This window comes from Galdieria sulphuraria, assembly GCF_000341285.1.
Source record: "Galdieria sulphuraria unplaced genomic scaffold scaf_41, whole genome shotgun sequence".
NCBI classification, from domain to species: domain Eukaryota; phylum Rhodophyta; class Bangiophyceae; order Galdieriales; family Galdieriaceae; genus Galdieria; species Galdieria sulphuraria.
In genome coordinates this window covers 88,280-112,421 of record NW_005178434.1, presented here as the reverse complement: position 1 = coordinate 112,421, position 24,142 = coordinate 88,280, and the positions used below count along the sequence as shown (strand labels likewise).

The 24,142-nt window shown below is 39.1% G+C and overlaps 17 protein-coding genes and 1 non-coding gene across 21 annotated transcripts; 11 read left to right on the top strand and 7 right to left on the bottom strand.

The window, feature by feature from the left end:
• The first annotated feature begins 51 nt into the window (after positions 1-51).
• On the top strand, positions 52-936 carry Gasu_45010 (uncharacterized protein). The gene is made up of 2 exons (XM_005704463.1): positions 52-778; positions 825-936. The coding sequence occupies exons 1-2, from the start codon at positions 129-131 to the stop codon at positions 898-900; spliced, it is 726 nt and encodes a 241-aa protein (XP_005704520.1). The 5' UTR covers positions 52-128; the 3' UTR covers positions 901-936.
• Positions 937-941: 5 nt separating this feature from the next.
• On the top strand, positions 942-4,086 carry Gasu_45000 (aminopeptidase N). Its single transcript, XM_005704462.1, has 3 exons — positions 942-2,466; positions 2,531-3,608; positions 3,660-4,086. Exons 1-3 carry the CDS (start codon positions 961-963, stop codon positions 4,037-4,039), a joined length of 2,964 nt encoding a protein of 987 aa, XP_005704519.1. The 5' UTR covers positions 942-960; the 3' UTR covers positions 4,040-4,086.
• A 35-nt stretch (positions 4,087-4,121) lies between these two features.
• Gasu_44990 (ATP-dependent RNA helicase) lies at positions 4,122-6,301 on the top strand. Its single transcript, XM_005704461.1, has one exon. The coding sequence runs from the start codon at positions 4,237-4,239 to the stop codon at positions 5,725-5,727; it is 1,491 nt and encodes a 496-aa protein (XP_005704518.1). The 5' UTR covers positions 4,122-4,236; the 3' UTR covers positions 5,728-6,301.
• A 20-nt stretch (positions 6,302-6,321) lies between these two features.
• Positions 6,322-8,372, top strand: Gasu_44980 (transcription factor). Its single transcript, XM_005704460.1, has 5 exons — positions 6,322-6,514; positions 6,555-6,690; positions 6,748-6,964; positions 7,021-7,291; positions 7,345-8,372. Exons 2-5 carry the CDS (start codon positions 6,577-6,579, stop codon positions 8,171-8,173), a joined length of 1,431 nt encoding a protein of 476 aa, XP_005704517.1. The 5' UTR covers positions 6,322-6,514; positions 6,555-6,576; the 3' UTR covers positions 8,174-8,372.
• Positions 8,373-8,506: 134 nt separating this feature from the next.
• Gasu_nc0077 lies at positions 8,507-8,580 on the bottom strand. Its single transcript has one exon. It is a non-coding gene; the product is annotated as a tRNA-Val (tRNA).
• A 201-nt stretch (positions 8,581-8,781) lies between these two features.
• Positions 8,782-9,592, top strand: Gasu_44970 (glutathione S-transferase). Its single transcript, XM_005704459.1, has 2 exons — positions 8,782-9,336; positions 9,388-9,592. The coding sequence occupies exons 1-2, from the start codon at positions 8,827-8,829 to the stop codon at positions 9,514-9,516; spliced, it is 639 nt and encodes a 212-aa protein (XP_005704516.1). The 5' UTR covers positions 8,782-8,826; the 3' UTR covers positions 9,517-9,592.
• Positions 9,593-9,871: 279 nt separating this feature from the next.
• On the top strand, positions 9,872-11,386 carry Gasu_44960 (tyrosinase). The gene has a single exon (XM_005704458.1). The coding sequence runs from the start codon at positions 10,017-10,019 to the stop codon at positions 11,349-11,351; it is 1,335 nt and encodes a 444-aa protein (XP_005704515.1). The 5' UTR covers positions 9,872-10,016; the 3' UTR covers positions 11,352-11,386.
• Positions 11,387-11,391: 5 nt separating this feature from the next.
• On the top strand, positions 11,392-12,616 carry Gasu_44950 (small multidrug efflux protein, DMT family). 2 transcript variants are annotated; one of them, XM_005704457.1, is made up of 1 exon: positions 11,392-12,616. In XM_005704457.1, the coding sequence occupies exon 1, from the start codon at positions 11,408-11,410 to the stop codon at positions 12,389-12,391; it is 984 nt and encodes a 327-aa protein (XP_005704514.1). In that variant the 5' UTR covers positions 11,392-11,407; the 3' UTR covers positions 12,392-12,616. The 2 variants fall into 2 exon arrangements, with proteins under 2 accessions (XP_005704514.1, XP_005704513.1); XM_005704456.1 differs by having other exon boundaries at positions 11,392-12,446.
• Positions 12,449-12,771, bottom strand: Gasu_44940 (uncharacterized protein). Its single transcript, XM_005704455.1, has 2 exons — positions 12,654-12,771; positions 12,449-12,608 (listed from the first exon to the last, which is right to left on the bottom strand). Exons 1-2 carry the CDS (start codon positions 12,734-12,736, stop codon positions 12,470-12,472), a joined length of 222 nt encoding a protein of 73 aa, XP_005704512.1. The 5' UTR covers positions 12,737-12,771; the 3' UTR covers positions 12,449-12,469.
• Gasu_44930 (hypothetical protein) lies at positions 12,641-13,781 on the bottom strand. 2 transcript variants are annotated; one of them, XM_005704454.1, is made up of 1 exon: positions 12,641-13,781. In XM_005704454.1, exon 1 carries the CDS (start codon positions 13,693-13,695, stop codon positions 12,877-12,879), a length of 819 nt encoding a protein of 272 aa, XP_005704511.1. In that variant the 5' UTR covers positions 13,696-13,781; the 3' UTR covers positions 12,641-12,876. The 2 variants fall into 2 exon arrangements, with proteins under 2 accessions (XP_005704511.1, XP_005704510.1); XM_005704453.1 differs by having other exon boundaries at positions 12,781-13,781.
• Positions 13,782-13,930: 149 nt separating this feature from the next.
• On the bottom strand, positions 13,931-15,091 carry Gasu_44920 (uncharacterized protein). Its single transcript, XM_005704452.1, has 2 exons — positions 14,365-15,091; positions 13,931-14,307 (listed from the first exon to the last, which is right to left on the bottom strand). Exons 1-2 carry the CDS (start codon positions 15,055-15,057, stop codon positions 14,044-14,046), a joined length of 957 nt encoding a protein of 318 aa, XP_005704509.1. The 5' UTR covers positions 15,058-15,091; the 3' UTR covers positions 13,931-14,043.
• Positions 15,092-15,321: 230 nt separating this feature from the next.
• On the top strand, positions 15,322-17,196 carry Gasu_44910 (AAA-type ATPase). Its single transcript, XM_005704451.1, has 2 exons — positions 15,322-15,489; positions 15,545-17,196. Exons 1-2 carry the CDS (start codon positions 15,375-15,377, stop codon positions 17,164-17,166), a joined length of 1,737 nt encoding a protein of 578 aa, XP_005704508.1. The 5' UTR covers positions 15,322-15,374; the 3' UTR covers positions 17,167-17,196.
• A 4-nt stretch (positions 17,197-17,200) lies between these two features.
• Positions 17,201-18,081, bottom strand: Gasu_44900 (glutathione S-transferase). Its single transcript, XM_005704450.1, has 2 exons — positions 17,489-18,081; positions 17,201-17,437 (listed from the first exon to the last, which is right to left on the bottom strand). The coding sequence occupies exons 1-2, from the start codon at positions 18,008-18,010 to the stop codon at positions 17,309-17,311; spliced, it is 651 nt and encodes a 216-aa protein (XP_005704507.1). The 5' UTR covers positions 18,011-18,081; the 3' UTR covers positions 17,201-17,308.
• A 180-nt stretch (positions 18,082-18,261) lies between these two features.
• On the top strand, positions 18,262-18,936 carry Gasu_44890 (transcription factor). Its single transcript, XM_005704449.1, has one exon. It carries the CDS (start codon positions 18,294-18,296, stop codon positions 18,912-18,914), a length of 621 nt encoding a protein of 206 aa, XP_005704506.1. The 5' UTR covers positions 18,262-18,293; the 3' UTR covers positions 18,915-18,936.
• Positions 18,937-18,950: 14 nt separating this feature from the next.
• On the bottom strand, positions 18,951-20,341 carry Gasu_44880 (hydrolase). Its single transcript, XM_005704448.1, has one exon. The coding sequence runs from the start codon at positions 20,287-20,289 to the stop codon at positions 19,093-19,095; it is 1,197 nt and encodes a 398-aa protein (XP_005704505.1). The 5' UTR covers positions 20,290-20,341; the 3' UTR covers positions 18,951-19,092.
• A 730-nt stretch (positions 20,342-21,071) lies between these two features.
• Gasu_44870 lies at positions 21,072-22,423 on the top strand. 2 transcript variants are annotated; one of them, XM_005704447.1, is made up of 2 exons: positions 21,072-21,808; positions 21,860-22,423. In XM_005704447.1, exons 1-2 carry the CDS (start codon positions 21,226-21,228, stop codon positions 22,273-22,275), a joined length of 999 nt encoding a protein of 332 aa, XP_005704504.1. In that variant the 5' UTR covers positions 21,072-21,225; the 3' UTR covers positions 22,276-22,423. The 2 variants fall into 2 exon arrangements, with proteins under 2 accessions (XP_005704504.1, XP_005704503.1); XM_005704446.1 differs by having other exon boundaries at positions 21,072-22,423.
• A 58-nt stretch (positions 22,424-22,481) lies between these two features.
• Positions 22,482-23,591, top strand: Gasu_44860 (glycerol-3-phosphate dehydrogenase (NAD+)). Its single transcript, XM_005704445.1, has 3 exons — positions 22,482-22,683; positions 22,732-22,874; positions 22,919-23,591. Exons 1-3 carry the CDS (start codon positions 22,507-22,509, stop codon positions 23,532-23,534), a joined length of 936 nt encoding a protein of 311 aa, XP_005704502.1. The 5' UTR covers positions 22,482-22,506; the 3' UTR covers positions 23,535-23,591.
• A 9-nt stretch (positions 23,592-23,600) lies between these two features.
• Positions 23,601-24,141, bottom strand: Gasu_44850 (coatomer (COPI) alpha subunit). Its single transcript, XM_005704444.1, has 2 exons — positions 23,696-24,141; positions 23,601-23,634 (listed from the first exon to the last, which is right to left on the bottom strand). The coding sequence occupies exons 1-2, from the start codon at positions 24,092-24,094 to the stop codon at positions 23,632-23,634; spliced, it is 402 nt and encodes a 133-aa protein (XP_005704501.1). The 5' UTR covers positions 24,095-24,141; the 3' UTR covers positions 23,601-23,631.
• Between the last annotated feature and the right edge of the window lies 1 nt (position 24,142).

Below are 24,142 nucleotides of genomic sequence, written 5' to 3'. Positions count from 1 at the left end.
TTCTCTTTCGAAGAACCAAGCAAAACGGAGTCCTTTCAAATATATACGTGGCAATTTGATTATAATTTGGAAAAGATTTTCATATTGATGACTCGTTGCTCTTGGAAATACAACCATACTAGTTCTCGATGTATTCCTACCCACAAAGTAATAGAGTCATTCCTGGAACTAGACAAGATTCTCGTTCCCAAAACACTCCAAGTTCCATTCCTGTCGCAGCAAGAAATGTCTCCTACGTTAGTCCTAGTGACGAAACTTATTACTATAACACTACTTGGGGAGCAAACGTGTCCAGTGTCGTTCCTCCTCCTTCTTCCGTCCCTCCTTCAACTGTCCACCAATCTTCAACTTCACAAACCAGAAGAAAACATTGTTATGTTATAACTTTCGCCATACTTGATTTCGTGATAACAGTCTTAATAGCTGCCATCTTTGGGTGGGTATATTCCAAATACGGAAAGAGTTCTTGGTTTGCGACCACAAAGGTAATCTATGGTTTTGCTGTAGCACTACTTATCATAGGAGTGGCCCTAATTGAAGCTGCAGACATACGTTTTCTTTTTGTATCCAGTTTAAAGGAAAAATCAGACTTGGCAACTGGAAGATTTATCGCCTGGATCATCTACTTCTTAGGAGAGACTTGCTTCTATATAGACTATGTTTGGTTCGTTAGCTATATAGAATCTGAACCGGAAAGCAGTGGAACTCATATTGTCTTATGGTTATTGGTAGCGTTGGGGGCTTTGGTATTGGTATTAACAGCATACAGTATTTATCGGTAGGTTGTGAATATTAGAAGTTTTCAAACCACTGAAAGGATCTAGTGCGTATCTTACTATGAAACAAGCCAAAAAGGACGCTACTTTACAAGAGAGAATATATTCTTCTGCCAATATGTAACAAAAAATTTATTTGGAATGAGAATTATTAGCGATTGTTGAAAGAGACAAGGCGATACGAATGGTTTGTGGTGGTCAAGTTTCCTGGTTGGTTAGTCCTTTGTTGAAAGTAAATATATGGAGAAGCTATAGTTTTTGTAATTCTTGGAAACAATCGACCGGAACAAGAGCACTTTCAAAGACAGATTTTTCGTTCAACTTGTTACGTGGAAGAATAACCACTTTTTGGCAGCGTTGGAAACAATTCAATAATATACACTTAAAGAAAAGATTGATTTGTAGTGCTTCATCAACTACTTCTCAGTCGTTGGAAAGAGTAGAAGGAACACGAGTCAAGAGGCGCCAAGACTACAAACCTCCCGAGTTTTTGGTAGACCAAGTAAAACTCAAGTTCATTTTGGATCCTTCTGACACAAGAGTTTTGACTAAACTTCACATTCGTTTTAATACGGATGCATATGGTAACTGCGACCGTGCCCATTTTCACCTCGACGGTGATAGGGAAGTAATCGAACTCGTTCCCAACTCTTTGAAAGTTGATGGGAGGTTGCTGGAAGAAGGAGAGGATTACGACCTTTCCAAGGCGCACTTGATAGTCAAAAACATAGACGGTTCTGGAAAAGGAGCATTAGTGGAATTTCAAGTGAGCCTTAATCCTTCCAAGAACACTGCCTTGATGGGTTTATATTTATCAAAGAGCAATTTCTTTACACAGTGTGAGGCAGAAGGTTTTCGTAGAATCACATTTTTTCCGGATAGACCTGACGTAATGTCGATCTTTGAGGTCACTTTGGTTGCTTCTAAACAAGATTATCCTGTTCTTCTTAGCAATGGAGACTGTGTGGAGTCGGGTAGCTGTTCTGATGAAAATTATCATTATGCAGTTTACAAGGATCCATTTCGAAAGCCTTGTTATTTGTTTGCACTTGTTGCAGGTAAACTGGTCTATTTGGAAGATTGGTTTGTGACTATGTCAGGAAAAAGGGTGAAACTTTGTATTTATGTTCAACAAGGCAATTTACCCAAAGCGACGTTTGCTATGGACTGTTTAAAACAAGCGATGAAATGGGACGAAGAACAATATGGTCGAGAATATGACTTGAATACTTTCAATATCGTTGCTGTGGATGACTTTAGTATGGGTGCTATGGAAAACAAAAGTTTGAATATTTTCAATTCTAAATATGTATTAGCGAATCCAGAAACTGCAACGGATTCTGATTTTGAAGCTATTCAGGCAGTAGTTGCTCATGAATACTTTCATAATTGGACAGGCAATCGGGTTACTCTTCGCGACTGGTTTCAGCTGTCATTGAAAGAAGGATTAACAGTCTTCCGAGAACAAGAATTTAGTGCCGATATGACCAATCGTACTGTAAAAAGAATTTCAGATGTGATGAGGTTACGTACTACGCAATTTCCTCAAGATGCTGGTCCTATGGCACACCCCGTTCGTCCTGAAAGCTATATAGAAATTAACAACTTTTATACAGTAACAATATACGAAAAGGGAGCAGAAGTAATTCGAATGTTACGCAATCTTGTGGGCCCTGAAGGTTTCCGTAAGGTATATTTTGTTATTCAACTCAATGAAATATACACACACTCTCTCTCATATTTTTTTTGTTTAGGGGTGTGACTTGTATTTTGATAGATATGATGGAATGGCAGTAACGTGTGACGATTGGTTAGCTGCTCATCAAGATGCCAACCCACATGTGGATTTGACTCCATTTCGTTTATGGTATTCTCAGGCAGGCACTCCTCAACTGTGTGCTTCTACAGAATATGATGCTTCCCAATCCACGTTGCACTTACATCTTGAACAATATTTACCTCCTACAGAAGAACAACCTGTCAAGGAACCCATGCTCATTCCTATAAAGATGGGAATTCTAGATAGAGATGGAATTCCTGTTATGGTTGACGTTGGAGATGGAAGCGCCGTGGAATCTAAAGTCCTTAATATGAAAGAATCCAAGCAAACTTTCTCTTTTTATCACGTGCCACCAGGAAGTAGACTTTCTATGCTTCGAGGTTTTTCTGCTCCTGTAAGGTTCGCATGGAAACATGATCAACCTTCAGATGATTTGACTTTTTTAATGGCCAAAGACAAGGATGAGTTTAACCGTTGGGATGCTGCACAAACTGTGACACTTCGGTACATTTTGGATATCGTGAGACGAATGCCTCAAGGGTCCTTAAATCCTGACTCTATGGCATCTCTAGAAATGTCACCATCCGATGATGTATTTGAAGCTTTTCGAATGACTCTTTTGGATGAGGGTTTAGAACATCGATTCCGTTCAACAATGTTTGTACTTCCATCAGAATTGTTCATTGCACAATGGATGAAGCCTATTCGTCCCGATGATATTCATTTGGCACGTCTTCATTTGAAGCGTCAACTTGCGACACGTTTGAGCTCGAGCTTTTGGTCAGTTCTCCAAAGATTGGAAAGAGAACTGGAAGGTGAATACCGTTTAGATGCGGAATCCCGAGGAAAGCGTGCTTTAAAGAATATTTGTTTGGAGTACCTTTGTTGTTCTCAGGATCCAACGGCCGTGAGCTTAGCTCTCAAACACTTCAGAAAAGCAAATAATATGACCGATGCTTTGGCTTGTTTGAATATTTTGTCGATATATGGAAAGGAAGAAGGCGAAATGGCATTGGCAGAGTTCTATCGAAAATGGGAACATGAATATTTAGGTATGCAAAAAATGTTTGCGTTTTGAGTTTTGTTCATCTATTATGCTCTAGTTTTGGACAAATGGTTTCGTGTTCAAGCGCTTGTTCCTAGCAAAGATACACTTTCTAGGGTTCAAAACCTTTTGGAACACAAATCATTCGATATCAAGAACCCCAATAATGTATATGCATTAATTGGTGGATATGCATTACAGAATCCATATGCTTTCCACTTGGCTGATGGAAGTGGATATAAGTTTGTTGCTGATCAAATACGCAAACTGGACAAAATCAATCCTCAAGTAGCTGCTAGAATTGCCACTTCTTTCACTATCTGGCGAGAGTTGGAACCTAACTTGCGCTCCCATGTGAAAGAACAACTGAATCTTCTGTTTTCTAGAAACAATTTGTCAAGAGATGTTTCTGAAGTAGTGGGGAAGTTGATTGAATAAAGTATAAAAAGGCGACCATTTAGTGATGCTAATGCCTGAGTGTGGACACTACAAAAGCTTCGAATTTTCCCCATTCAAGTCCATCTTGAATATTATTTTTTTATTATCCAAAAGAGCATTGCATTGGGTGGGGAAGCGCGCCGTAAACGTCGTCGAAAAGTGTTTGTGAATATTAAGTTAGAATACTTGAATCAGCAATGAGTCAAAGCGTGGCACAGTCCAACTCCCAGAAACTATATTCTTCAGTTCTCCGCAACACCTCGCAACAAGAGGGCAACAACTATAACCAAGCAGTTCATAGAGGAAACGGGAGATACTCGGCTTCTTCCAATTGGAGCAACCATAGTCAGCAAAGATTTCGTGCCACACCGGAAACTAACAGTCAACAAGCATATCTGAAAAAGAATAGCTTAGAGTCTCAACCCATTTATGCTTCGGGCTCAACCCCCAATAGTACGCAACCTCAACTTTCCACCCAAGACTGGAAAAGTGCACTTCAGTTACCTCCAAAAGACGCAAGGTTTAAGACAGAGGACGTAACTGCAACCAAGGGAAACGATTTTGAAGACTATTATCTGAAGAGGGAGCTGTTGATGGGTATCTTTGAAATGGGCTTTGAGAAGCCAAGTCCCATACAGGAAGAAGCAATTCCTGTGGCCTTAGCGGGGAGAGATATTTTAGCAAGAGCCAAAAATGGAACAGGCAAAACAGCAGCTTATTTGATTCCCGTCTTAGAACGAGTGGACCCCAAGAGAAATAGTATTCAAGCCCTCGTGTTGGTTCCCACTCGAGAACTAGCTTTACAAACAGCTCACGTATGTAAGCAACTAGGGAAAAGAATTGATCAACTTCAAGTTATGTCTTCAACTGGAGGAACGTCATTAAGAGACGATATACTAAGACTTTATAATCCAGTTCACATACTCGTGGCAACACCTGGTAGAGTATTGGACTTGGCTGAACGGGGAGTATGTAAACTCAACGAGTGCAAGATGGTGGTATTGGATGAAGCCGACAAATTGCTTTCTATGGAATTTACTTCAGTTTTGGAACGGTTGATTGAAAGATTTCTGCCAACCAATCGTCAACTGATGCTGTTTTCGGCCACTTTTCCAATTACTGTGAAAGCTTTTCGTGACCGATTTCAGCGGAAACCTTATGAACTCAATTTGATGGACGAACTGACATTGAAAGGAGTAACACAATATTATGCTTATGTTGAAGAAAACAAGAAAGTTGCTTGCTTGAATGCAATATTTTCAAAGTTGCAGATCAATCAATCGATAATATTTTGCAATTCAGTTAATCGTGTAAAGTTGCTAGCTAAGAAGATAACCGAATTAGGTTATTCATGTTTTTATGTTCATGCTCGTATGGCACAAGAGGATCGAAACCGTGTTTTCCATGATTTTAGGAATGGTGCCTGTCGTAATTTGGTTTGTTCCGACCTTTTTACAAGAGGCATAGATATCCAAGCGGTTAATGTCGTAATCAACTTTGATTTTCCGAAGAACAGTGAAACCTATCTGCATCGTGTTGGACGTTCAGGAAGATTTGGTCACAGAGGACTTGCAATTAGCATGATTACTCATGACGACCGATTGAATCTATATAAGATAGAGCAAGAATTGGCTACGGAGATCGCACCCTTTCCTGCGCATGTGGACAAGAGCCTTTATTGTGAATGAAGTTTTTGTTGAAGAAGACGTAGTGTACAGCGCCCATCATAACATGCACATGAATATGTATGTAACTCTATGTATGTATACGCATATACATATACATATATATTTGTGTGTGTAAGTGTTTGTGATGGTTTGTGTTTCTTGTGAGTCAGTTGTGTTTCTCTTTGTGTCTTTTGTGTGTCTGTGTGTGTTGAAGTTTCTGCAAATGGATAGGGGGGACTCCTAATAGGGTTCTATTTTGCATCTCTAGTGTCTTCACAACGGAAGGCTCTTTTCTTCAACCAACGTATGCTCTTGACGGTAACAAAAATAGGTGGCATACCCTTGGTGTAAAATTGTAACTGTTCAACTACTAAAAAATAAAAAAGAGGTTGTTTGTTAGAATGTACAAAACATTTTAATAAACAACTTCACCAAAAAAGATTTTTATTCCCAAACTACTAGAAGATCCTTCCTTGGCACATATCTTGTTTTCTCATGGCACCCTCGGTCTCTTTGTATGATGACGGCGCATTTGGACAAATCAGAGAAATTTCTCGAATCCATTGGCTGAGGAAATGAAAAAAATTGCTGCTTGCTGGTGGAAAAAAAAAGCTAAATTTGGCCGAATCTTGGGAGTGTACCTGGTGTGGGGTGACGGTTCTTAACCAACCGTTTAACTGGGTAAAGTTCTCACCATATATTGAGCGTAGTAAAACACGCCTTCCTCTATTAGCTCCACCCGAAGACTCGTAGAGTTATTTTCGGGGTCAAACGTTGAATTATCCTATTTCAAAAGTGGAGCAACAAGGTAGTTTTCTTTCTTACCGCGACTCTCCATTATTCGAAAGAGGAACACGTTCAACAGCACTGATGACAAAGAGAGCGTCATCGCAGCTGACCATTGAAGTGATATCCCCTTATTTTACTCAAAGCATTCAAACAGCGTCCAAGAAACTTGGTGTATGTTGCACACTGCTTAAAAAGGTATTCATCACAATCGTTCCAGAAGTTAGCGTCGTTTGCTAATATTGATCAACGTAGATTTGCCGGAAATACGGCATCACTCGTTGGCCTTATAGAAAAATTCAAAGTATCGAGAGATCGATTCAACAGACAAAGGAGCGACTGCAATTCTTGGAACAATACGTCGCTCAAGAAAAAAATGGAAACGCATATAATGAAATGTTGAAATTGCGAACCGAACTTTTCGAATTGGAGCGAAAAAGAGAGTCGTTGTTGAGGCCGGATAAAAGTTTGAGTAGGTTATTGGTTTTCCAATCAACTGGTAAGAGCGCTAACCTGCTTGCTTTGTAGTCAATCCTTATAGCTTGGAACCCAATTACTTGATATCTTTGAATGCAAAGGAATTGGAGTCATTGGAGAAAAATTCTTCTTTATGGTCACATTCAGCTACACAAGAGACAGCTCAACATAGAAGAACTATGGTGGAAGAGTATACAGACCATTCTGGAAATATGCGCCCATTATCGCCTATTTTGTCTTTGGATAGCTCGGAACCTGAGTGCAGTGCACATTCGTCCTCTTGTTATAGTCGTCCCATGTCTCGGTTTCCCAAATGTGAAGGGTATGAAGAGAACAGCGCATTTGTTTCACAACATGCTCATCGTTGATTTTCAGGTTTGAAGACTATGACTCAGTGAGGCTTCCACTCGAAGTAACAAGTGAAGTAACCGCATATTCGGAGGCTGATTCACCATTGAAAAGGAATAATTTGATTGTGAGCAATACTTCTCTTGAGTATCATCAAGACTCTTCTTATGAATTGCCTGGTTGGAACATGCAATGGGGGAGGGACTCCGTACCCTCCGGTAAGATTCAAGAGGATATGAGATTACAACAAACAGGTTCTTGCGAGAAACTTCCACGTTATGTAATGCATGAAGACTTTTCGCATTCTCCTGCAACGGATGAAGATCCTCGACTCGCAAACCGATTTCTGCAATTGCCATTGAATTCGAGAGATACGTTGTGGAATAGAATGAGAGCTTTTGGAACTTTGAACAATGTTCCTGACAGAGAGAATTGTGTGAAAAATATGAAACCATTTAGTGGTATGGAAGGTCAAACGATGTATAATACCTTCCCAGATGATATGATATTATCTCACGTGACTAGTACGGATGACATGAGCACGATCGATGAAAACATGTCATATAGTGGGGGATATGAGAAAAGAAAGCCGATGAAACAAGATATGGGTATTTTTGAAGGTTCTTGGGAAAGTGCACATATACAGAAGACTTTGTCCAGTGTATATCGACGTATGGAACATTTGGAGCAGGAAAACCAGCGACTTCGATCCAAGCTAAGTCGTTTGTTGGCAAGCTTTCCTGTACAGACCGAAGAGACTAAGGGGGAACAAGGTAGTTTTTACAAGGGGTTTCCTTCAAACCAGAATACCCTCATGACTGGAATGTATGGTGGTGATATGTTGGAAAGAAGCTAAGAAGCATATCAGAGTAAAACCTGGTTGGGTTGGTCAGAATACGTTCCGAGGTTCTTCTGGCTTTTGTCAATCCCGTGTATTCTTAGTATATGTAAGCAAAACCTTTAGGTTTTGTAGATATGTCCGTTTGCAGCTGTGACTCAATGTTAGTCATTGCTGAAGTGAGGTGTATTTAAAAATTAAAAATCATTTCTTGTCACCAAGTCTTCAAAGGTTTTATTGCTCACACTTATTGGGTTGAGCGGAGCATGAAGTAAAATCAACCATTCCAGATATATCCATCATAAAAGCACTTTCAACTGATACTATTGATACAAAGCCAAAAACAAATTTTACCAGCAGCGAGGCTCGAACTCGCGACCTTCAGCATGTTAGGCTGACGCTCTAGCCAACTGAGCTATGCCGGCTTTACAAAAATTGATGAATCATCACTTAATAATGATCATTTCAAGGAAGGTGGCATTTCTACTCTTATGCTCTTCGTGACAGAAACTAAAGAAGATGTAGAAATCATTTTACTCTTCTTCATGTCTGAATCACACACTACTGACTTGAATTTGCTTCTAGGTTATTCCTTGTCAGACTTAAATATGGCCAATGAGTACCATAAATGCCAAAAGTGATTGTTCTAGAAAACTCGTTTGGAACACACGATGACCTACACTCTTACTTACTTTCCTATTCGAGGAAGAGCAGAACATGCTCGTTTACTTTTAGAAGATAATAAAATACCTTACAATAGTCAAGTTGTTCAGTTTGGTGACGAGTGGAATTCTTTCAAAAAGAAAGGATTGGAATCTGGAGAACTTCCTTTTGGACAAGTACCTGTGCTTCACGATGACAAACTTCATCTTGCTCAAAGTGGAGCTATTGCAAGATATTTGGCTAGAAAACACAACAAATATGGAGCAGATGATGTTGAAAAGGCACTTAATGATATGATGTTTGATATGGGTATCGACATTCAGAATATGTATGTAAAATTTATATTTGACGAAAATCACAAGCAGAAGAAAGAAGAGTTTGTGAAGGACGTGAAAGGAAAGTTTGATCTAGTTGAGAAGTTTATGAAACGTCAAGGGAAGCCATATTTGGCAAGTAGTGAACCCACGTTTGCAGATTATCTTATGTTCGAAGTACTTGACGTAATCAAAAGGCAGAAGGTATATAAGTATTTTTTCAACTTGAGTTTGCTGTATTGATTTTCGCCATAGGATGATATTCTAAAAGACTTTTCTCATCTGGAAAGTTTTTATAACAAGATGAAGAGTCGGCCGAATATTGTTGCATATCGTGAATCGGATCGTTTCTTTGAAAAACCTGTTCCTGTAGAGGATTCTTAGAGTATTCGTGATATTTTGAGAGAGTTTGTTTGTTTTGTGTTTTATAAGTGGGAATAATAAAAATAGTGTTTGTCTAGTTGGATACCGTCCTAAGAAGAATGCGAATAGAAAACCTTGTATTTTTCCGAAAATATGACATAATATTCATCTTTTCGTCATACTGGATTGTCTCCACTTGCGAAGCAGTCTATCTATCCATTAAATCGCTCCTTAACCCACATGAATCGTCCTTCCATCGTCAACTACGAACAAATGGAAAAATGACGAGTTTAGCTTCAAACGTTTCAGAAAATTGACTCGTGTGGCGATTCATCAATCAAGCGACAGAAACGAGACTCCCCAAAATGGCAAGTTTTACTTTATGTACTTCGAAATTAGTTTTCCAGAAAAACAACTTCAAGCTTGAATCGGCAAAAACCTACGGCTCATGAAGTAGTTTCAGTGGGACACGGTGCTTGAAGTTACTTGTATCTTACAGAGTTGTCAGCTTTTGTTGGTGCATGATGATACCCTCAAGGCATTCAAACTTCGTTGTCTCCCGTCGCAAGTTTGGGATAGTATTTTTATCTACATTTTTGCTTCTGGTACTATGTTGTTTTTACACTGACGACTTGTTCCAAGTTAATAAACAACAAAGAACGGGAGGAGTTTTTCTAAGACGTCCTCGTACTGCTGGAGAGTTTTTACGACGTCAGTTTGGTGAACCTCATAGCGTGGTGAACGAAGAGTTGGTATACTCTGTTGGTGGCGTAATTGTTCGTTGCAGCGACAAAGTTTTAGAAGAATCGAATTTGAAACTGGGTTCCAGAGTGTTGGAAAGGCTTGCTCGGGGATGGAGAGGTTTACTTGTACCTTCTAAACCTAATGAAATTGTTACTGCACCCCTCTCGAGGGCCACACAGAATCTAAAAGTTCGACGTGACATAAGAACACTCTCAAAAGAAGAAAAGAAAGAACTGCGTGATGCTTTTTTGAAATTGAAAAATGAAGGAAACCCACTTACTGGTGTTACTTATGACACATTTAACCGTTTACACGATGCTGACGATATGATGTTATATGGACATATGGCACCCTCATTTCTTCCATGGCATCGCTACTTTGTTTATCTGATGGAAGTACAACTCCAAAACTTGACTGGAAATCCTAACCTGACTATACCTTATTGGGACTTTATTGAAGACTCAGGACTCACCAGTGTCTTTCGTCCAGACTTTTTGGGTGGTAATGGAATCGGCAATTCTTCAACACCTGCTGCTAAAGTTGCGGAGGCACATGGAGTTGCGGATATCAATAGTCCTGTATTAGATGGCCCTTTTGCCTATCATAAGGGTCAATGGAATTGTTCGGAAGGTCCACTTGTTCCTTTTCTGAGACGAGATTTTGGTTATACTGAATTCTCACCAAGCTTACCAGACAAGTCGCAACTCCGGCAGTGTATGAATTTGAAGATATATGACGTATTTCCATTTGACTCACATTCAGACAAGAATATTTCTTTTCGAGCGTGCGTGGAAGGATGGGCTTCTGCATATGGAGAACCAGATTTCTTACATAATCGAGTACACGCATATATTGGGGGCAATATGAGAGAGATTCGGTCATCAAGTACAGACCCTGTATTTTATTTAGTTCATGCTAATGTAGATCGAATTTTCGCTAGTTGGCAACGTATCAATGGAATTGATCAGTATGAGCCAAAATATCGAATCGACAGAGGTTATATGGCCCTCGATGAATATTTGAGGTTGCTGAGTCCTCCACGAACAATTCGCCAACTTTTAAATTATGAAGATTTGGGTTATACTTATGATCGCTTTATTGATTTGGAATAAAGCAAAAATATTTCTGCTCCATTTAATTTCTTGTCAAGAATCGTCGAAAGAAAGGAATGTTTATCAACAACTATGGTGACGCCACTCGTAGTATTCTCTTTCGAAACAGCCTCCCTGTGAACGCTCGACAAAGTCGTCATCTCCCCTGCCATATCTATTGTTCTGCGTGTTCAAGGCAGTCTCGTAAACTTGCCAATACTCTTTTGTCACTGTGGTTTGTGGCAACCAAGATGTGTTTGCCTTTGCCTTCGCAAGCTGTATTGGCTACTTCCCTCGTCAAACATTCTAATGCAGCTAACTCTTTAGACTCTGCTAGTTTAACCTTGTCTTCTTCATTAGAAACATTACTTACCAAGGAAGGAAGGATTTGCCACGTTAAAACGGCTCCCCTAGATCGACTCCTACCTAATACTCTTAAAAGTACCCACCCGGTGAAATCTTCCTCAAACCAACACTTTGGGTTGCAACTCGTAGCCAAGCTTCGAAAGTTGGGATTACCGGATGCTCTCGTTTTGTTCATTATCTCTTCTTTGCCAGTTTTGGAACTTCGAGGAGCCATACCTATTGGAGTATGGATGGGATTCTCTCTCGTGCAAGTATATTTTTTAAGTGTATTGGGCAATCTGTTACCCGTGCCGTTGTTACTTCATGGTTTGAAGCACCAAAAAGTTCAAAAATGGTTTGCACCCATGTTAAGGAGAGCTGAGCAAATGAAGCAACAAATAGCCAACGAAACTTTTCGCGAGATTGCACTTGCTTTATTTGTCGGAATACCTTTACCTGGTACTGGTGCTTGGTCTGGTGCTGTTATAGCGTTTGTATTGAATATGCCTTTTTGGGGAGCCACTATTTCCATCACCGGGGGTGTTTTGATTGCAGGTCTCATCATGCTCGTTCTTACAAAAATGGGTAAGACAGGTGCTTTGATTGCGACTGTTGTTTTGTTGTTCACTGGATTTTCTGCTTTATGGAGGACATACAAGGTTTGGTTACAGTCTTCCAAAAAGTTACACGATGGTGAACAGCAACAGTCTCGCTGAAGAAGAACAACTCCATACAACAGTGCAATAGCTTCTGTAACATATTTGAATATAAGATAGTTCTTGGACTGTTTTCTTTTACACAGTAAAACAAGTTATAACGTCGGAACAACGTAATATAGCGCAAGGATAGGTACCCAACGGTGTCGTTAGGTCTTTCACAATAACTTGTCGCGTATGTGAATCGAACGTCTCAACAACAACGTCTAATCTAGTACTACCACTTGTGACCACTCAAGCATAGGAATAAACCAATACTCACTTTTCATACAGTTGGAAAGTAACCTTCTTTCCAGCAAAATAACGTATGCCTTGTAAATAACGCTTTCGGGCCCAAACATCCATTTACCACAAATCGATTGCTATTTTTATTTCCTAAATTCCCATTTTCCACAAAAACAACACATCACCCTTCACTTCATCTATCACTCATTCATACGACTCTAAACTACAAGCATAGCTAAATAGAAGATTTGGAATGACCACTACTCTAAAATGGAACGATGATGAACCTCGCCATCTCTTGAGAACTTCACAGTGTGTTTCGCTGTCCCGGTATCTGTTGTACAATATGAAAAGGTAACGTCGTTCAAACGAGGTGTGTAAAGTTGTCTAGGAGAGGTTTCAGAGTTTGAAAAGATCGAACAGGGTGATGAGTTCTGGGATATCTCTAACCCTGCTTTCAATGGAGGCAGCGTGAATGCACTTATTTCATGACTATTTGAATGTGTAAACATTTGGTGGTGGTCTGTTCGTGAGCGAGAAGAAGTAAGATTGGATAATAAGATCTGAAGCTGTAGCACCTGTTTTTGCATATGAACAAATTGCTCCGTTCTACTGCTATCACTTTCCAACTCTAATACCGAACTGCCCGAGTATATGGATGAAGCTTTGAGTTCTTCTATGAGATGTTGTAGCTTTCGGTTTTCTATCGTCATTTCACGCACTTTATTCGTCAAACTGACGATGACTGCACGATAACGTAATATCTCTTCCTTTTTGCGGGCTCGAAATTCTCTTGCCAACCGTCTGCTTCTCTCACGTTTCATTTCTTTCTTATATTGACTTTGCTCCGTCTCACATGCTGCAGTAGGAGTACTCAAGTTACTTTCACATGGATAGAAAGAGCAACCTGTGTCTCTAACAGCTTGCTCTGTTGAACTCCATGCAGTAGGACTGGATAGTCTTTCTACCGTCAAACTTGTGTCTTGTCCACTACAAGGTAAAACAGCTGGTAAAGAAACAACTGGCGAGGACTCAATATATTTCTCTTTATCCTTGTTTTGCAATACTGAAGAACACATAATTTGAATTCCCAGTATTTCTCAGTGGAACAAGTATCAACACAACTAGATAAAAATAGCCCAAAAAATTACAATGGAAATCACAGTTTGCAAGCTCCTCCAAACGTGTCTTTTACGTTTGAAATGTGTGTAATAGGCTTAGCTGTTGTCCTCTCCTGATCCGATTAACGATCACTGGAAGGCGGACGAAAATCAGTTGAGAGAACGTCTCAGTTCCCCCCCCCCCCCGACTCGACCCATTCAGGGACAATTTGGGAATTGTGAGTGTGTCTCAACACAGGTTGACTCTTGTCCAGATTTGATTGCGTTGTACAACAGATGAACAGATAATTCAGAAACCCAGGTCTCCTATCTAAACTCGTGATAAGAAGAATAGTATTCATAGTCCATCATGCGTGAGGGTGTTGGCACAGACCCGGGGAACGAACCTATCCCCTCCTCCTCTTGAGTTGTTTCGGAACTCTTTATCACACTCTTTACTGCTTCTGAACGAAGCAATGCCCACCTTTCTTTTAAAGAATAGGATGAACCAGATGAGTCAATAGAATAGGGAGTATGAAACGAGTTTGAAAACGGAAAACTACCTTCTGGTGTAGACACACAAGGTGAAACCTAAATACGTATATGATCAATTAGTATCATAGTGTCTATAAAAATGATAAAAACTACCATGGATGGTTCAAACTGCAAGGTAGGATGACTGGCGAGATCACAAAGGCCTCTCAACGCAGGTTTTACGTTGCCCTCTTCTGCAGACACTTCAGAGGTATGACGTAAACTAGACTCACTGCTATCCACTATTTGCTCAATTTGTACAAGTTTCCTTTCATTTTTCGAAACTGCACAATCAACATTATCTCGCGATTTGTTTTCATATTCTTCCATAGGCTTACTACTATCTACCTCCTCTTCCACCCACGAGTTCTCTAAATAATTGAAGTCTGTATCTGTTTTTGGTTCCCAAAATTTGCCAACAGGAGAGAAGCCAAAAAAGTCCGCTCTAGTAGTCAAGGAGTTGTCTCTATAGCTTGGTCTTTCACTCCACCGCAATCCCTCTTTCCTTGTCATTGAGCTGTTATACTGACCAAATATGTCCATTCCAACATCAGGATAGAGAGAAGGTTGTGCTTTTGGTAATATCGGTCTAACTGATGGCACTGTTTCTTTGTACAAGTCCTGTCCACAGTAGACCTCACAATCGGGGTGCTTTTGCAAATATGCAGCCAAGTTACGCCTAAAAGGAGCTGCGTTACCACCCACTTTTCTTCTATATTTTCTATTCCAGATAATAACTCTTTCCTGTTGATTCCTATTTTCCATAGGAGTAGAAATTCTCCAGTCGCCAAGCGTTGGTTGGATCATACAAAAACTTTCGAAGAATGTGGGCCAAATGACCAATTCCAGCGAATTCTCTTAAGAAATTCTCCAAAATAGAGCACAGTGATCTATCTCTTCCTATATAATAGGCAACGTAATAAACTCAAGCTTGTTACCATCATTCAGAAGAGCTATTTTCCCTATTTAAGTCAAAATATGTTCTTAGTATTCTATGAATGAACAAGATACTTGTCCATGAAGTTAGACACATATTCTCTTACCTTGGAAGGTATTGTCTCAAACCTGATGAATGATTGTGGTGAATTCTTTAAATTGTGACAGACTAGTACAAAAAGGAAGCCATGCTAAGATCTTTAGTTCTTTATTCAGCTTTATTCAAGAAAACTTATACGCTAGCAAGTTTTCAAAGAGTAACAAAGTTTACGCATCACTCCACCACGTTTTTGTCAGCTTTGGGTGGGTACCTTTTTTGGCGGTTCCTTTTTGGCTAACTCTCACTTGCTGACAATAGGTTATTTGCCAAACAAAAACTATCTATTTTCAAAAAGGCATAAGAGCAGCTCAAAAAGGGGAAAGAGTGAAGCTCCGAAGAAAGGGAACAACCACCACCACCCAGTTGTCAGTAGTGACCCTCCTCCTTATGAGGGATATCCTTCTTCAGACGCTCCTCCTTCGTCTTCCTCTTCTTCACCTCCTCCGGCTCCAGTAAACTCTGATGAAACTGTCATAGACTGGGATGTCGTCCAAGAGCGATTCAGGGAATTGCAAGCACAAGTTCCAGGTGCAAGCTTGCCAGCGTTCGTTCACACTGAACAACATTGCTCTATAACGTTACCTATTCAGAACAAAGTGAAGAGATCCACTCTTGTATTATACTTTGCAGAAAAGGCAATAGAAACAGGATTACTTCTTCGTGCAAGTGACTTGGATATCTCTTTTCGCACCTGTACCAAAAATGGTGCCTCGGTAGTCGTTCGTTCTTCGTTTCGAGTAGATATATGGGGAGAAGAAAACGATAGTTTTCCAAACAATATCCGTTATGAGAAGCAAGCTCCATTTTTGTTGAAGAAAGAGTTGGATATGTTGTTGAATGCCTATGAAGCTTGTCATTCAACAGAAGCTTTCAACGTGGTTACTCATCTGGATATTTATGACACTTTGGGAAAGTACTTGCAACGTTTGGAGTCCAAAATGCACAATCTTCTTCCCAACATGAAGAGTAAAACAAGTTTGGAAGAAGATGAAGATGAAGATACTATCGGTAGTTTTGATCGAATAGAAAAGTTGGAAAGAAAAGTATCACGATATGGTGCCTCCATATTCTTTCCAGAGGATTCCTTTTCCTGGGATATGTTGGCAGGATACCGATATCAAAAAGAAAAGGTAGAAGAAGCTGTGGTACTTCCTCTTGTTCATAGAGATATTTTTGAAAAAGTGAGTTGCAGTGTAAGAAAGTCATACCGTTCACCTATTCCAAAAGCCGTTCTATTTGAAGGTCCACCAGGCACTGGGAAGACTACGGTTGCCAAAATACTAGCTAGTCGGGGAAACATTCCTTTGGTACATGTAACTATGGAAGCCATTACTAGTAAATGGTATGGAGATTCGGAAAAGAAGTTATCCAAGCTTCTTCAAGTATGTAATGATTATGGACCCTGTTTTGTATTTTTAGATGAGATTGATTCCTTTTTGGGCGATCGTTCTTCTATGCATGAAGCCACTCGACGTACATTGTCTGTTCTGTTGAGACATTTGGATGGTCTTACGGGTCAAAGCAAGTCTATTCTTATTGCAGCAACCAATCGAAAGAATGACTTGGACGCTGCTTTGTTATCACGATTTGATGAAATTATACATTTTGAGTTACCTGATATTGATACTCGAGCAGACATTATTCATTTATATGCGACTCATCTACCACGAGAAGGTTTGTATACTTTGGCAAGTATGGGAAAGGAATTTTCTGGAAGAACGATTTCAGATGCTTGCAAAGAAGTTGAAAGAACATGGGCTGCCAAAATTGTTCGAGGTGAACAAAAATTGGATACTCTTCCTCCTCTCGAAGAATATTTCAAAGTGTTTTCACGTCGACAAGCGAATGTAGATTCGATTGTTTCCTTACGAGAAGAATGAAAGATTGTTAGAAAGCATCAGAGTACTTTTCCCTTTTCTACTCAACAAACACAAATATCTTTACTTGAGAACAAGAGGTTAAAATGAAACTCTCGAATATCTCTATCCGATTGGGATAGGTTCTCATCGAGAGTATATACTTTCAAGCATGTGGTAAAGGTACAGGCTTCTCAAATCGACGAGAGGACTTTAAATATTCCGCTATATTGGGACGAGACTCCATATTTTGACAAAATGAACCAAGCCAAGAATATGGCTTTATAATATCACTCTAATCAATAGTCTTAGTTGTTCTATCTATTTCAGATATCACTCCACTCACCTGTACTCTTTGGATAATATGAATAACTTCCAACAGATGATAGTCTGCAAAAGTAGTATCTTCTCCAACCAAATAAGGAGTATTCCTCCTATTCACATATTTCTCCAAAAGAGCAAACCTGTTGGAAGCATTTTCAACGAACTTTTCCCTCTTTGCCTGCCAATTTTCATCAAATATGAAATCTCTATAAACTTGACGAATATCCGACACTGTGTCGTACATCATATCTGCCAAGCTCATTTCCATCTCATTTTGGCCATACTTTTTATGTCTACGTGCTATATATCTAGCTATAGCACCACTTTGTGCCAAGTACAGCTTGTCATGTTGCAACACAGGAAGTTGGGCAAAAGGAATCTCCCCGGTTTCTGGACCCTGAGCTTTGAGTTGCTTCCAATCTTCGTTTGCAATCAGGTTTTGTTGATACGGTATTTTACAGTCTTCCAGTAACAGTCGGATGTGTTCAGCACGTCCTCGAATAGGAAAATAAGTGAGAATATATTCTGCACTAGTAATAGGCATGGAAAAACAATGGAATGATTTCTCTCAAAAGAATTTCTTCTTTAAAACGGGAGAAGAAAGAAACGCAAATGAGGAGGAAGGCCATGATAGAGAATATCCGATTCATGAGGAAAGGTTTTTTTATATACTTTTGGATAGAATGGTATAGTCATTGATATGAATAGATATTTTATTTGAATGTACTTTGGAGAGAAAGAGAATATTCATTCTATTTCTCTGTAGAGTCATTTTCACATGCAGAGAGAGAGAGAGAGGTACAAAAACGGATTTAGAATTGTCCAAGATGCCAGACGATCTTCGGAAGCAAACGATTTCAGAACTTATCACACAAAGAAAGAAAACAGGTCTACAATTAACACCTACTATATCAAAATGGAATAAGAAGAGAAGAAAAAGTTGGGAGCAACTAGAAGACGACAACTCGAGTATGGGTCAAGACGAGAGTTGGAGTCCACCTTCATCATCCACCAATACAGTGGAGAAAGGCTCTTCCATGGCTCCTCAACTCAAGTTTGATGACGAGGGAAATATAACGGTTGACGAGGACTCGTTAATTGTAGCCACAGACGCTCCTACTCAAGTGGAGTCACAAGTAGTTCGAGTGGTGAACGGTCCTGACAGAGTCAATTCTGCTACGTACTCCAAAAGAACAACGACGGAGAGATGGACAAAGGAAGAAACGGAACTGTTTTACCGAGGATTGCAACAATTTGGAACCGACTTTTCTTTGGTAGCCCAGTTATTTCCAAAGAGAAACCGAAAACAGGTAAAGGCAAAGTTCAAAAGGGAGGAAAAAATTGCACCTGATAAGGTGGACGCAGCTCTATCACTCCGGACAACAGTGAGTGTGCCTTTAGAAACGTTGGTACCAGCTACTTCGCATTCTCTGGAGACGGGTGAATGAACCTTAAGATAGTTGGCTTTATAAGTTTTGCTCGAGCTATATACAAGTAGAATGTAAAATATGATATGGTTACTAATAAAAAGAATACCAAATCACAACCGTATTTGGATTGTGAATCATCTCAAAATAGACATTGCTAGATGTGCCACTGTATCTATCACGCACCCATTGTGGTTATCTATATTATTCTAGTTGAAGCTTGTTTGAAAATAATTTCTGCTAGAGAGTCACCAATCACCTCTATCAAACGATACAAGTTGCTCATTTGGGAAAAAGAGCTCGAAATTTGAAAATGGGTCCTTAGAAAGTTATCGACAACCTGAGTGTTCTGTTCCAAGGGTGTTAGGTGCGTCCCAGGAACACTTCTCAATTTGATATATAAGTCACGTCCTCTTAATAATCTATAAAGTTGCAATGATTCATCTATCAAGTCATCTTCACAGCGAATAATGATACTGGAATGGGAATACTTTTGAATGATGATATTCTCTATATCAGAAGGTGAAGGATGAAACTCGTCCCGTCCACTCTGTATTTGCTCTAGCAATGGATCCAACTGCTTCCAAGCTCTTTGGATCTGTTGCCAGTTGAAATAAACCTGTTCTTTCAAAGTTTTGGAATCTATATTTTCCATGATAGAATCACCAGTCGATACAATGAAACCTTCAAAAAGTGAAGATATTCTTTTCCAAGTACTATTCATTTCCTCCTTGGGTATGGACCAGCTGGAAAACATCTGAATGGATGGAATAAGAAGCTCTTTATATAAAGGAACCGCTTTCTTCAACGGCTTGTTGTTGTATGCCATAAAAATATGTCCCTTCGTATTAACGTCTACGTGAGGGAACAAGCAACTGGAAAGAATCTGAATAATGCAACCCAGACTATGAGATAGACCAACCACAGGCAACGCGATTCCATACTCTTCCTGTAACTGTCGCATTACTCTTACAAATGAACTATTCACTGACTCCGCAGCAACTAAATGGTCAAAACTTGTGTCATAAGGAGTCACAATTACTAAATAGCCAAGCTGGACAAGGCCCTCAAGGAGCGAACGATATGCTAGTTGAGAACTAGAACCTACAAAAGCTCCACCAACAAAATGAATAACACCAAGCGGGGTTCGACTGAAAACTGTGGAGGGACGAAGAAGATACAACTTGTCGAAATGTTCCCACTGTGGAACACGATTAGCTCCAAAGGATCGACCAACTAAATTCTCGAGAAAGCGCCAAGTTCTTCTATGAAGAAAAGCTGGTCTTAACAAGAAAAACCGTGAGACTTTTACAGAACACTTTGAGTAAAAAACATTTCTCGACAGAAAATTTTCTGACTTGATACTCTTTTGAGAAAGTAGACAAATAAAGCCCATATAATAACCGAGAATTTGTCAAAACGAACGATTAAATAAAAAACAAATGGTTCACTGGAATATCAAATGAATATTAAAGATCTACAACGGAATGAAATTCCAGCCACAAATAGAGATTTGGTTAGCGCAAACAATTTTAATTCAAATAATCAGATTAAGTTTCGCGATTGAACAAAGAAGACAAAAGTGTTTAATGGTTTTCTTTTAGATTTATAGAGCTAAAATAAATTCCGCTGCAAACTAACAAACTTTTAATAAAAGATTAAGCTTGCAAAGTAAGCTCATTGATGGATTTTTAAAAAAAGTTTAAAAAAAAAAGAATGACGCATTTTGTTATGGCATTTAAAGAAGCTTCTCCAAAGAGATTTAACTCAAGCATAAAATTAAAAGAATAGAATCAAAAGTTGTTGCCAGTTACAAAGCTTTAATTTTACTCAAAGATTTTCATTGTTTTAACGGACAATTTTCGGAAAGTATTTTCCAGGAACAATTCGTTGGAATAAGATTCTCGTTTTTTGCTCATTTTGGACGAAATTTTTTAAAACTATTTATTTATTTATAAATGAATTTCTGCTCTTCTGTTTTTGTGTATACGATAGTTGTAAAGTGTTTTCCTGAAAAAATTATATGTAATTTTTTGTTATATCTCAAATTGATAGTTTGCTATGTTTCATCTATTTCCATATTCAATATTGAAGTTTCGCTGTTTAAATTTGTAATGTGCTTATTTAACTGTTTGACATTTACTCTGTTAAAATCCTTTTTATTTGCTTGCTATTCACAATTCTTGGCATTTTTTGTCTTTTTTCATTTTCAGGTTGTTTTAACTAGTTTATTTTAGCTTTGAACGATTGGTTAATTGTTTCAATTTTTATAGAGTACATGTGTTCGTTTGATTCCTTTATCATGGTTGCCTGCAGGATTTAAAGCGTCAAGATGAGTCCTTGCTTTTTGTTTTCTTTTTACAGTCGCCTTTGTGTTCCTAGTGTTTCTACTGTATATGTTTCAACGCAGCAGTCCACGCGTATCTGTTTACAGCCAGTTGTTTTCTACAGCGGACCATTTCCTTCGTTACGTAGGGCTTATCTTCACAAAATTGTTTTGAAAAGTACAACCTCGAGTCGTCCTTGGTGTGAAAAGTTTAACTTAGCAATGAAACAGTCCAGTGAAGTAAAAAAGAAGCGATTCAGTGTATTCGGTGTATTCTTCCTAATCGTGACCTACTTGTGGGCAGTGATTCTTTTTCCCGTCTTTACTGCGTTATTTCCCGTCACTTTGTTATTAGATCGTGTACGCCGTCGTTTATTGGATCGGTTTGCTATGTTATGGATGCGTTTAACCCTTTTTTGTTGTCGTCTACAGGTGGTTATTCAAGGCGAAGAAAATTTACCTCGATCGGATGAAGTAGTAATGTATGTTGCCAATCATCAGAGTTATTTGGATATTTATGTTTTATCTGCGTTGAAACGAAAGTTCAAGTTTGTATCCAAAATTGAAGTTTTTTCCTATCCTGTCATCGGTAAGTGTCTCAAAGTTCATGTTGAAAAAGGAAATAGACCGCTGTTTCAAGGTTGGGCAATGGCTTTGGCCGGATATGTGGGTTTAAAACGTGGAGATAGTCGTCGCCAGTTGCAAACCTATCATGAAATAGTACGAAAGCTTCAATCAGGTGTATCACTGGTGATGTTTCCAGAAGGCACTCGTAGTGTTCATGGCAGACTTTTACCTTTTAAAATAGGACCTTTCAAAGCTGCAAAACAAGCTCAAGTGCCTATCGTGCCTTTAACAATTTTAGGTACTCGAGAAGTGATGCCCAGTTTTGCTTGGTTACCTGTGGGTTTTCCTAACAAACCTATCACTATTCACGTACATCCCATGATCCAAGTAGAAAACTATGAAGACAAACAACTCGCAGATATTTGTAAATCTGTTATAGAAAAGCCTTTAGAAAGCAATGAGACAACGTGGAATAGATCGCCGTTGTAATGTGGTTCCCAAATTCGCTTGACCGATGACGTTCTCAGAGGTCCAAAACCGTCGATTCCCTTTTTTCCGTTGTTTCTGACTTTTTCATTTTTGAGATAAATTGTTGTTGAAAGTTTTTCTATTCAAAAAGAAAGAGTAGCTATAGTAGGCTCCGGTAACTGGGGCTCAGCAGCTTCCAGGTTGATTGGCAAAAATGTTCGAAAAAGTTCCCGTTTCGAGGATCGAGTCAATATGTGGGTATACGAAGAAGTAGTGAATGGTCAAAAACTGACGGAGATAATAAACACCCAACACGAAAACATCAAATATTTACCGGGTTACAAGTTGCCAGAAAATATTGTGGCAGTACCCGACATAGTGGAAGCAGTAAAGGGTGCTACGGTATTGGTATTTGTAGTTCCCCATCAAGTAAGTTTTTCTGGAAACTTTTCATCATTGTGCTCATTTCAAAACAAGTTTATTCGCAATCTATGCAAACAAATGAAATCAGCCATTTCTAAACGCTGTAGAGGAATCAGTCTTATCAAAGGAATCGACTTTAATGAATCTGGTCCTCTGCTGATCACAGATATTATCAAAAGTGAACTGAATATTCCAATGTGTGCTTTAAGTGGTGCGAATATAGCGAATGAAATAGCAGCAGAAGTGAACTGAATATTCCAATGTGTGCTTTAAGTGGTGCGAATATAGCGAATGAAATAGCGGCAGAAAAGTTTTGTGAAACAACCATCGGTTATGAAAACCAAGAAGATGGAGAATTGATGAAAGAACTTTTTCATGATGATATGTTTCGAGTTGGTCTCGTAAAAGATGTTCCAGGTGTTCAAGTTTGCGGTGCTTTGAAGAATGTGATTGCTTTAGGCGCAGGCTTTTGTGATGCTTTAGAAATGGGTAATAATACCAAATCGGCTTTGATGAGAATTGGACTGATTGAAATGCAACGTTTTGCTAAGAAATATTATTCCAACGTGAAATTGGAAACTTTTATGGAAAGTTGTGGAGTGGCCGATTTGATTACGACTTGTTATGGTGGAAGAAATAGGAAATGTGCGGAAGCTTTTATAACAACTAAAAAGCCATGGCATGTGCTCGAAGAGGAATTACTCAATGGACAAAAGTTACAAGGAACAACCACTGCTAAAGATGTTTATTTGACTTTAAAGAAAGACAATGCATTGGAAGAATTTCCACATATGGTTACCATTTATAGAATTGCATTTGAAGGATTGCCTGTCGAGAGAATCGTATTGGATATCTAAACCTTTGTATGGTTGGATATGGGTTGTGTCTTGTGCAATAAAGATATCAATCCTGCATACGCATTGCGATTTTCATCCTGTTGCTCCATTACTTGAGCTACTTGACAAACCACACATGTCATAGAATGCCAACTTTCATCATAACAAGCACCACAATATACACAACTCTTAGTTGGAGGTTGCATACAAGGCTTCAATCTACCTGCGTCGATTGCAAAGTTGCTTTGTTCTATATCATAGTCCAATTGGTTCTGATTGTTTGGATTGCGTTCACAAAACTGCATCACTTTCTTGGCAGTCCTTTCCATTTCTTCATTGGGTGCCAATTCTAATAACCTTTTCGCAAAAGTCAAAGCATAAAGATAGTTCTTAGTGGCATATGCCAATTTCATAGCTGCTTGTAATGCCAATTGTTGATGAGTAATCAGCATATTGCAATGCGTCATCAAAGCTGCCAATTCTAATTGTCTCAAAGTATCTCCTTTGGATTTGGCTTCCGATTGTTTGGTTCGAATCATCAAACCAATAATATACTCTCTACAGGTAGTCAACATTTCCATACAAAGACTGCATTGAGAATCGTTATCAACTATGATAAATGGAAGTGT